The sequence below is a fragment of the Ruditapes philippinarum genome, unplaced genomic scaffold (genome assembly GCF_026571515.1).
Source record: "Ruditapes philippinarum isolate M1 unplaced genomic scaffold, ASM2657151v2 ctg13382_1_1_1_1, whole genome shotgun sequence".
NCBI lineage: Eukaryota > Metazoa > Mollusca > Bivalvia > Venerida > Veneridae > Ruditapes > Ruditapes philippinarum.
In genome coordinates, this window is record NW_026858076.1 from 13,200 (window position 1) to 24,440 (window position 11,241).

Below are 11,241 nucleotides of genomic sequence, written 5' to 3' on the forward strand. Positions count from 1 at the left end.
TGGTTGGTTGTCTAGTAAAGTTAGGGTTCATTATGACCATTTTTTCCAAAACATACCATGGCGAAACAAAATATGTTGTAAATTTCATGTAAAAAAATATGATTTATTTCAAAATCATCATGAGGAAATAAGATATCAACAAGCTAAAAAATAAAATTGATACAATATTTCACTATTCCGGGGTAGAAAGATATTTATTAGAACATAATGTTAGAAAAAACTTAACTGTTTACATACAAAAACACGAAGAAAACAAATCACCTACTATAGTCAGATGATCCATATTCGCTTCAACAGTAGATTTAGCTAAAATATGCAGCACCTCATTAAAAAAAACTTTTGAAATTGAAAATTGCATACTATTATATGTTTTTGTTTGTGAACACTAAATAAATAGCCACCATGAAAGTCTATTGTTTTTATCCATAATCAATCATTGATTCCACGCGCTACGCCTGATGAAAATGAGCGCGAGGGGTGGGAGGGGGGAAACGTGGAACACCCTGGTGTCTGTCTATGATTGCCTTGACTGCTGATTCGCTTGTAATCCAATCTTTAAAACTGTCAACAATTCTGAAACGAGACATGACGTAAAATATCAACAATACGTAAGGAACAATTCCTATGTGCACTTTTCAGGGCTACCTTCTCATAATGTCTAAGGTTACTGTACATTTAGGCTCTCATTGACCGCCGTACAGTTACCAACTCTTAATTTAAAATTCATATATTCTATCTACATTGTTTTTTGTTGTTTTTTTTTTGTTCCTTTTTTCAAAGACCTTAAAATGGTGCAGATTCATCACTTATTTTGTTTTGTCTCATTTCTGGTTCCCCGTTTCCTGCTTGTACATTGATATAAATTTTCATTGGATAATCGTCACATTATAAAGTTTAATATACATGGCTGCTTTCAATTTTAAAACGAAAACTCACTTTTTTTTCTAAAAAAAATGCTTGCTGGGTCATGAATTCGTTATTAATATTTTTTGACAGATTATATGGCATATGTAATCGGTGATCTGCAATATATATTTCCAAAGAACCGTTTTAAAAGACCAATCTTTATAACTAATAACATAAATAGATACAAAATCTGATATTGACCATCTCTAGTGAGTGTTGTTTTATCACCATCTGTATCAACGGCATTAAATAACTCGTCAACTTCTTCGTCTTTCAGAGGAGTTTCGCCTTTCTCTTGTACAAAAGCCCTGCAAATATTCAAGTATAAACATAAGTACTATTTTTTTTTGTACGAAAACTGCAAAAGCGCAACTGTTACACTAATCATATGATTTGTTGTACCTGTTATTTATCCTTGTTATCGGCGTTACTTAAAAATGCCATGCTTTAAATACCATTCTTTGAAACGATATTTGACTACTTATGTCTCAGGAAGATGGACAAAACCACGTGCCTTTACACGTGATGCATTTATGTACAACGCACAACTATTTACATTACTTTTGCTTTTAACATTCAATTGCAAAGAAAACAAAATAAAGATGATTTTGACAACTATAGTATATCGTTTTATGTATAATTTTGATGAAACTGTCTAACGACATTACAAAGTGTGGCTAGACAAAAGATTTACTTGAATTCCTCTTTACTACAAAGTCCGTTGCCGTCTTTGTCAATCACCTTCATCATCGTATCAACTGCCTCAGACAGCATAGCCTCGGGGTCTTGTAACTTTGCCATAAATTCTTGTAAATAGGATCTGAATTCATCTTTACTAACCGCGCCATCTCCTATAATGGCAAATATTTCAATATTAAATGTGAGTCTCGCCATGACAAAACCAACATAATGGGTTTGCAAGGCTCATTTGAGTTACATCTGGCCAATTCTATTTTATCAACTTCAATATCTTTATTTGTCAACAGCAAACAAATATGAAAATGTGGGAATCTTAAAGGAATCTTACAAACAAGCCAGTCGGCTTTCAGATAACTTGTTCAGTCTCTTAACTCTTGAAAAAATATGAAAACTTTGTCTCAGTATGATTGTTTGCAAATTAAAACATAACCACCAACTCATATGACAATACTGTATAACCTACGAATTAACTTTAGAAATGTACACAATCTATGTTGAACCATTCTGATAACTATACGACATATACGATTTTGTAGTACCTGTTGAATGTATCACAAGTTTGATGAGTACATATGAGCCGTGTCATAACAAAACCAACATAATGCTTTGCGACCACTTTTAAATCCAGACCAGCCTCGCATCCGCGCGTCTGTTTCGGGACCCCTGTTTTCGCTATCATTTTTCTTTACTTGTAATAGATTTGGTAAGCAAACACCTGGAAACCCTGATCAGACGGGGCGGATGGGGAAAGGCTGGCTGGATCCAGGGGGTCGAAAACCCATTTTTTTGGTTTTGTCATGACGGGGCTCAATTTTGATTTTTGTTAAAATTTTGCGGTTCAAACCCTTTAAATAATAGTCATGTTTAAATTCTTGAAAAAGTTTATGAAGAACTGGTCTGTTTTTCCAGGAGCTGGTCATCCCAATGGAAAAAATAAAAAATAATCACAAAAAATTTAAAATTAATTTCATTTTTAAAATTTACTTTTGGCTATTGAAACACAAAAATTCCTTTAAACTTGGGCCATCAGTCGGGGGTTTTTTTTTTAGTTCCGAGTAACTGTGCACATTGCTTTAGCGAATAAGATTTAATTTCATCAAACACTAGTGTACCACTTCCATCCTCGTCCAGGTCCTCAAAGATGTTGCTGAACTCTTAACAGAAAAAAAAACGAAATGAATTTGACATATTATATATTTAAATTACAGCATAAAACTTACTTGTATAAGTCATAAAATATTGTTAAAAGGACAATGTAACACGTGTAAATAGTTTACAATTAACAGGTGTTTTCTTATTACGGAATGTACGGAATTAGACCCGCTTGGATTTATGTTTAGGAAGTTTGAAGTGCGTCATTTCCTGGCATCTGACTGGTTATACACAAAGTGCAAATTTATTGTAATTGTAAACAGTATATTCTAAAACTGATGATTTAAAAAACTTGCTTCATGTGTATTCTGCAGGACCTGATTTCTGGGTCGGAGCTTTTTAATTTAGAAGAACTTTGGGTACACCAGAAGAAGATTTGGGAAATATTTTAAATTTTTTTCCCCAAAAACTTTTACAGAAAGGGTGTTTTTAATAAGTTTGGGTATTTTTGTCTTTTAAAAAAAGTTTTTAACAGGTAGAAAAATTTCCCAAAAGCCTTTGACCCAAAAGAAAAATGTGAAACCGGCACCTGAAGCTAAAAAATTTAAAAAAAAACCAATGTTAAAGAAAGAAAACCCCCGTTTTAAATTCCGAAAATTTTTAAATAAATAAATTACTATCACAAAACTCTAAAAAAAAAGAAAAATTTTTCCGAAAAATTCCTTTCCACTTTGCTATTGAAAATGCATGAAAAAATCTTTTATTTGTCCGGGAAATTTAAATAAACCAGTTTTAAATTTCCCTCACTGTATGCCCCTGGCTTAGCCCCCATACTGAAAATTTTTTTTGAAAGGGGGGGAGTTACTTCGGCTTTTTGTGAACATATGCACATAGATAAAATGATATCTACATACCTTTTTCTTTAGTATCATCCCAGTCGATCTGAAAACGACATTTTATAATTAATATATTATTTCATCTGATTTCTTAACTCAGTATTTTATCGTCACTTTCGAACATCTGAAATTATTATCCATTTAGATTATATATCTTTTTAATACAACTTTTACCGGCCTATATAAAGTGCTCGTCATAAGTTGATGTATCATATAATTTTCATGCGATATTTCTAAGACAAATATTTTATGAACGGCCAATAGGCGAGGTCAGTGTCATATTTACATAAAATGTTTTACAAATTAACATTTTAGTAAATAAAAAGAGGATATTCAAGTATTTTTTCTATAAATACAGGATTTATTTTTTAATCGAATGATATGAAAATGAATATTTGATGAGTTCTCGTACCCACAAGTGAAAAATAATTACATCAACATATGAAAAAATATATAAAAATCCTTGAATTTCTGTCTTATATACTTTTTCTTCTCTTTTTCACTTTACTATTCGAAAGACTTTCTCTATAAGTTATGTGTATTGGCTGAACCACACAGAAAGATGTCCGACAAGACAACAAAGAAAATACGAAAAATATGTCTCACTGCAGTGGAAAATATTTTTTTACAGTGAAAATATGGAGAATCTAATGTTAATTTCATCTCTTCAATATTCCTTATGTTTCATTTACAAGTATATAATAAATTGAATTATCAATGAAAAATAACGGGGAAAATGAATAAAGTACATTTTGTATAACGTATAAGTGTAACAATAATATAATATACCATTCTAATTATTTTCATGACCCCTGTATTCTGTTATTTAGGATAATTTATTACTCAGAATCAAATTTATCTTTATTTCATGGCAAACATACGAGTTAAAACATACAGTTGTAGTTTTCTTTTGAGGTCTTTGGTTGAGCTCTTCTTGCAACTTTTTGATGAATTCATGTAAAAATGTTCTAAATTCGTCTTTTGACACTGTGCCATCCCCTGACAAAAAACAAAAACAAAAAAACACGTGAATATATTAATCATTGAAATGTATGTCATTCTTCTAATCACATGTCACGTGATTAATATGTCTTCTTCTCCTGTGATGGAATGTCAAAAATATTTTACGCTACTTTATTTCTTATCTAAAGGGGAAAATACATCTTTTTAGCTGAAATGAAAACAAATTTCTGTTTTAAAAATTGAGCAAACTATAAATGTAAGAATAGAATACAGAAGTCATTTTCTTTTCAATTAAACATATTCATTTCACGGTGTATACAGCATAGCTGTCATGAAAGGAAAATAATAACGTGGTCTTATTTACCGTCGGTATCGGCAGCGTTTAAGAACTGGTTAATTTCTTCATCGCTAGCAGTTTGGCCAAGAACGCTCACTCCTTCTTTCATGCCAGCCTCTTGCAGCTCCGTGAACGTGATGTTGCCACTCCCATCTTTGTCCAACGTGTCAAACAACTCGCAAAATTCTACATTTTATATAAAGATACAGTAGATAATTAGTAATAGAAAGAGCACCGAAACACGAGGCTATCTGATTTGTACGAGGGGGCATAGCCCCCGAGTTATAAAGTTTTGGTGTTCTTTCTCTCATTTCGTATCATAGCAAACATGACAGCAGCATTTTCCCTTTAGTCATAATTAATTAATAGAAAACCCAGAAAAAAATAACCAAGAAAGAGCAAGCTGCATATAATATTTCTGCCCTTTCCCTTTTCTCTGCCGTAAACAAAAGTAAACCCCTCAAAAATGGACAAATCAAAGGGCACTACTGGAGTGCATGCACTCCATTAAACCGCATGTGCTTGCTAGTAATGTATACGAAATTTAACTCTGACACTTTTTCAACAGAAAGGTCTCAAAACTATGATACAATAGGCAAATAATGTGTAGTTAACTAAAATATAATGTTTAAAGGGGCTCCATTTGATACTAAAGAATCGAAGCATTGATCGGGAACGTCAGAAATATAGCAATACAAATACTATTTCTGAACAACCAACCCCGTGTGAACATTAAGCATAGCATTCTCAGGACAAAATCTATATATATGATTTCATGTTAATCATTTTTATTTAAACTCGATATTACGATGGCACCTTGAAATTTATTTGGAGCACTCTCGAATCAGCTTTAAGGAACTGCCATCTGAGGCAACCTGGTCGTGACCGTAGTAGGGCTGGAAAGCACGATTTAACGTAGCCACCTTTACCTCACCTTTACCTCTAGCTCACCACTTCTCTTAGTCAAGTTTTACTGACGAAGAAAAACCACATCATGTGGTCTTTCCTATTTTAATTCAGTTTCGAGACATACCGCCGCCCAATCAAAACTCTGACGGGATTTGTACACACAATGGTGAGGTACTAGTGATTTAAAGTAAGCAACCTTTAAACCCCAGTCACACTAGAAAACTTAAGATTACTTGCGACCTACCCCGGCGACTTGTAAAAAACTGACGATCATCCAGCGATTGTCTGCGACCGGGAAACCAAAATTTTTGGGCACGTATAAAATTTAAGCTTCGCGACTAATCGTAAGACCATCATCATTGACAATCCGCACGCAGGTCAATGAAACAAACCCGTTTCGATGGTCTCAAAAGATTGTTGGGTATTAAACTTACGAACCTAACCCTGACCCTGTCCATGCCGATTCAACAATACAACTTAGTCCGTAACGACCATCACACGAATTACTAAAAGACTTACTCCAAAGATTATATGAACTAGTTGCAAATTTTGAAAAGACTGTCGAAATTGTCACACTTCTGAACGAACCATCGTGCGGCAGCCTAAAGACATTATAAAGATCACTTCGCCGACCTTTTTGTTTCGGGATCGCAAGGAGGTTTTTGTGCAAGCTCAAAAACCTCTCTACGACTTAAATTGGTCGTGGGACCTAAATAAGATAGCCTGCGACTGTCAAAGATCACCGATGATCGTCGTAAGACGTTTTAAAGATTGTCCGCGAACAGAGGTCACTGGTGATCGTGAACTGGTCTTCACTGGTCGTAAGCTCTAACATTCGATTATGGAGGCTCAGCCCTTATTTAAACATTTTAGTTATTGGCTGCTGAACTGTCAAAATGACAAACGTATGAAATTAACTAAAACATTTCAGACTTACTTACTTTTTTCAGCGTCCTCGTCCCACTCAAACTAAAAGCACAAAGCAAATAATGTTTTTCTTTTAACAAAAGAGATGAGACAAGTGTAATGTTAGACTGTCATTAAATGATTTGAGGTAAAAGTCGTTCTAGTATCATTTTTCATGTAAATAATAGAAGATATAAGCTAAGGCATTTTCTTTTTTCATAGTTGTGACGCGATGTGTTGGGTTAAGACTGATTGACATAATATACTGATACATTGATTGTGACATCATTTGCTATTTTACTTTTTTTTAATTTGTTTCAACAATGTAAACACTTGAGAAACTTTCTTTGCAATACTCCAGTTTGTACTCTTGCGTCACGTTATGCTAGTACATGTATTAAAATTTTGTCAAGCTATTGTGTCACATGTTATTGTTTGTTTTTGTTATAAAAGCAATAACAAAATTTGTTTTATTAAATTATACTGTGTCATGATTTGTTGGATTTTTTCCCCATTTTTTTACCTGCTGGTACCGACAGTGATTAGTCCTTTCCAGCAAAAAAGAACGGTTCCGATAGTGTTGGCAGCCCATTTTTTGTATTTTGATTATGAAATTTTTTAAACTTTAAATGGACTATTTCAAATTTGAATGTTATGGGTTAAGAAAGGTTTTGTATGACCGTACTGCGAAAGACCGGTGGAATATTTCAACATTTCATCTTCATTAATTCACATTTTTAACTTTGTGAATTCATTTTTTTAACAATACGGAACTCACGAACTCACGATTTCGGGTTCATTAAATTTCACAATTTAAAAACTTCACAAATTTTTACGTTTTAAAAACTTAATTTCATGATTTCCCCCTTTTTAAAATTTTCACGAATTCGAAAATTTCAAATTAAACCGACTTATTTTCAACTTAAACAAATTAAAAAAACTTCTTTTAATTTCCCGGGGTTTTTAAAACCTCAAACTTCACGTTTTCAACTTCGTAAATTTTTACGATATAAAACCCTTTTTTTGAAAAATTGAAATCGGGAAAATTTTTGGGAAAATTTGAAATCGAAATTTTTTATGAAGTTAATTATCGTGATGAACCCAAGAATTAAGTTGAAATGTAACAACCGCTCTTCCGTACGTTGAATTGTAAGATACTCGTTTTCCGTGTAAAACGTGATTTTATTGATTAATTTTTTTTTTACTTTTTTTTTTTGGGGGGGGGGGGGGGGTATATACACCGTTAACAACAGTATGATATGGACGATAACAGACGTAAAGCATACAAGTAGCGCGGAAATCGGTGAAATAAAATGTCCTGCTTTTATTTTTTCCTAACAAACCTTGATATAAAACATTATATTTACACTCGACATTGAACCATATAAATCAGTGTACGATCCAAAACAATTATGTTCGCTGAAAATGGAAATAACCGCAAAATAAAATATAAGGTTAATTTGAGGTAACTTTACATTATATACTAGACAGTATATCATTTTACAAACTTTACAGAAATGAAAACCACATTATTTAGTAATTGTGCACATAATAATTCAAATGGGTTTCATAATTTGATCTATACAATTAAATATAACATCGGGCGGACGCGATACTCATGAAATTGAAAAATGAATATAAAGCAAATATCCTTGAGGAAATATTTGAAATAACTGTGTTGTAGACGTTTGGAAAGACTTAATAAATCTTAAGCCTTGTAAAACCTATTCAACTTATGTTTATCAAACAGTGTACTTTAAAGTCGTATAAATAGTTAACCTTAATATTGAAGTATTTTTGATAAGTATTTACATTATATATATTCTATAACTTTTTAAATAGATTTATTATCTAAGTTTTCTTTCTGTTTAAGTAATGGTTAATGAATAAAAAAAGTAAAAAGGTACCTTTGCCATTTTCAAATTCCGTTAAAAATTTAGTACATGAATGTAGTAGGAATATTGATGAATATAACGTTGCTATGTTTATAAATATAGTATATAGTCCGCATATGTTTGTTTATAGTGTCCATTGACTATTCTTAATCTTTAACGTACGGTGTTCTTTCATAGCCATCGCTACACACATTACTTTAAACAACGAAAACACGAAATTGTGATTGTTAAATGTCGAAATAACGAAACCATGATGGTGAAAAGTCGAAGGTACGATGACTAAACTTCAGAAGTACGACAGTGAAAAGTCGAATTAACAAACCAAGATGGTGAATACTCGATATTTTTTCGTGTTTTAACCATCGTTATTTCGACCTTTTAGCATCTTAGTTTTGTTGTCTCACTATTTCGAATTTTCACCACCGTACTTTCGACTTTTCATAATCGAACCTTCGACTTTTCATCATCGTTATGTCGTGCTTTCGTTGTCTCGAGATATTTGTGTGTCGCAATGGCCCTGAAGAGACACCATAATTATGTCAATATTGATTGATTTTTCACGTTTGTAAATATCATTTCTTTAATATATTCAGTGCAAATTGAATGCATATACAACATTTCGTCTTAGTTCTGATTTATGTACAAAAAAGCTGCTGGTTAAATGTTTGTTTAAAGATGAATTAGTGGTAACATATGATGATTACGATGATGATAGTGGTGGCGATAATGATGATGATTCTGACGATGATGATGATAAGGAAGACGACTACGACGGAGATGACGAGAATAAGAATGATGATGATAGTGATGATGGTCATGATGATTTTTTATTATTATAATACAAGAATCACTAATACCATTTATCCCACCACACAGATAACATAACAACAATAATACTAATGATGATGATGATGATGATGATGACGACGATGATGATAATGATGATAATGATGATGATGATAATGACTATCATAGTAAAACTTTTATGATAATGATTAATCAATAATATCAAATACCAAGAAAGATGATAAACATCATTTTAATATTTTAAAATGATCATAAAACTACGCTCATTTACGCTTAGTCATTCTGTTTCAAAGAAATTTTGGGAGGAGATGAATAATTGCTCCATGCGCACATTGAGTTTTTGTGGCCAATGTTTGATTAACGTGAGCCTTCAGTTAACGGCCTTTGTCACCATTTATAAGCTTGACCAGCATAGCAGTTACAGGCGTTATACTTTTGTCCATCCGTCTTTATAGGCACAACATGATCTTTTCCCACCACATGATATAAATGAAATGAGCCGTGTCACGACAAAACCAACATATGCGTTTGCGACCAGCATGGATCCAGACCAGCCTGCGCACCGCTTAGTCTGAATCAGGACCATTTGTTTCGAACTTGTAATAAAGTTTTGGTAAAGCGAAAAAACAAAATGGCTCCTGATCAGACTATTAAAGCGGATGCCAGGCTGGTCAGATCTATGGGCTGGTCACCGCAAAACGCATTACGTTGGTTTGTCGTGACGCGGCTCAAATGTTATTTTAATTGCAAGTTCACACTGACATGAGTTATTTGAGGGGTTTCACCTCAAAACCGCTTACCGTGCAATCAGATATCAGACATTTTCATTTAATGTATTTTATTGTATCAGGGTTAATCACGCATGGAATATTTCAGTTTTTTTAGTTAGGTTAATACGTTAATGTAGCCGGATGTTACAAAAGTATACATTTTTGATATCTAAATCATCACTCATTATTATAGTGACTAATAATGAGGGTAAGCCGATACATATATATTATTAAGAAAATAAGAACGACAATTTTAACTACAAAATAAAGGTAAGCCGGGCGACTGATGAAACTGTTAAATGTTTTTGTTGTTGTTCTGTTTTGTTGGGGTTTTTTTTGTTTGTTTTTTTTTTTTGCTGTTTTTGTTTTGTTTTTTGTTTGTTTGTTTTTTCTGGGTGGGGGTGTTTGTTTTTTGTTGCTGTTTTTTGTTTTGTTCTTTTTTGTTCTGGTTGTTTTTGTGGGGGTCGTTTTTTATGGAAGGAGGGTTTTTTTTTTTTTTTTTTTTTTTTTTTTTTGCATCGTCGTTGCAATCGTCGTTCACATTTAAATGAAAGGAATAGACAATGAATAGGAAATAGACAGTCAAAATTGTCCATCTACGAAAATTTCCGTAGGCCTTCTCATTGAATAAAATGTAGGTAAAAGATTGAAATACATTAGCTTAAAGTAAACGTTTGTATGTCAATCCAGGAGTGTTGGGTCCGAGCGGTACTGTAGTTACGACTATGTTTTATTCTTATGGCACCGGTACTACTTAATCAAGGAAATCGACTCGAGAGTGTTAAACAAAGCTCCAAGTTTATAATGACTAAGCATATTTAAGTTCTTTTTTCTTGAGACATTCGGACCATGTAAAGAATATAAATTCCGCTGAAATGTTAAAGGAACTCCATTGAGATCTAAAAGCCTAAGAATATAAAATGAGCCGCGTCACGACAAAACCAACATAATGGGTTTGCGACCAGCATGGATCCAGACCAGCCTGCGCATCCGCGCAGTCTGATCAGGATCCATGCTGTTCGCTATAAGTTTCTCTACTTGTAATAGTGTTGGTAAGCGAA

At 33.0% G+C, this 11,241-nt stretch overlaps 2 protein-coding genes across 2 annotated transcripts; both read right to left on the reverse strand.

The window, feature by feature from the left end:
- Window positions 1–440: 440 nt before the first annotated feature.
- On the reverse strand, window positions 441–1,790 carry LOC132752013 (calmodulin-like protein 3). Its single transcript, XM_060742243.1, has 3 exons — window positions 1,601–1,790; window positions 1,108–1,214; window positions 441–573 (listed from the first exon to the last, which is right to left on the reverse strand). The coding sequence occupies exons 1-3, from the start codon at window positions 1,705–1,707 to the stop codon at window positions 515–517; spliced, it is 273 nt and encodes a 90-aa protein (XP_060598226.1). The 5' UTR covers window positions 1,708–1,790; the 3' UTR covers window positions 441–514.
- An 841-nt stretch (window positions 1,791–2,631) lies between these two features.
- Window positions 2,632–8,736, reverse strand: LOC132752012 (mitochondrial substrate carrier family protein C-like). Its single transcript, XM_060742242.1, has 6 exons — window positions 8,616–8,736; window positions 6,744–6,771; window positions 4,921–5,079; window positions 4,489–4,592; window positions 3,612–3,639; window positions 2,632–2,759 (listed from the first exon to the last, which is right to left on the reverse strand). The coding sequence occupies exons 1-6, from the start codon at window positions 8,622–8,624 to the stop codon at window positions 2,632–2,634; spliced, it is 456 nt and encodes a 151-aa protein (XP_060598225.1). The 5' UTR covers window positions 8,625–8,736.
- Between the last annotated feature and the right edge of the window lie 2,505 nt (window positions 8,737–11,241).

Bases quoted from the DNA above. Each gene is read 5' to 3' on its own strand.
- LOC132752013 (XM_060742243.1), bottom strand. From the start codon at position 1,707: ATGGCAAAGTTACAAGACCCCGAGGCTATGCTGTCTGAGGCAGTTGAT. The intron at 1,215-1,600 runs GTAAATCTTTTG...GAATATTTGCAG, and splicing joins TGTAGTAAAGAGGAATTCAA to GGCTTTTGTACAAGAGAAAG. The intron at 574-1,107 runs GTCAATATCAGA...GTCTCGTTTCAG, and splicing joins AACAACACTCACTAGAGATG to AATTGTTGACAGTTTTAAAG.
- LOC132752012 (XM_060742242.1), bottom strand. The intron at 5,080-6,743 runs GTAAGTAAGTCT...TATAAAATGTAG, and splicing joins GGACGAGGACGCTGAAAAAA to AATTTTGCGAGTTGTTTGAC. The intron at 2,760-3,611 runs GTATGTAGATAT...TTTTCTGTTAAG, and splicing joins GGATGATACTAAAGAAAAAG to AGTTCAGCAACATCTTTGAG.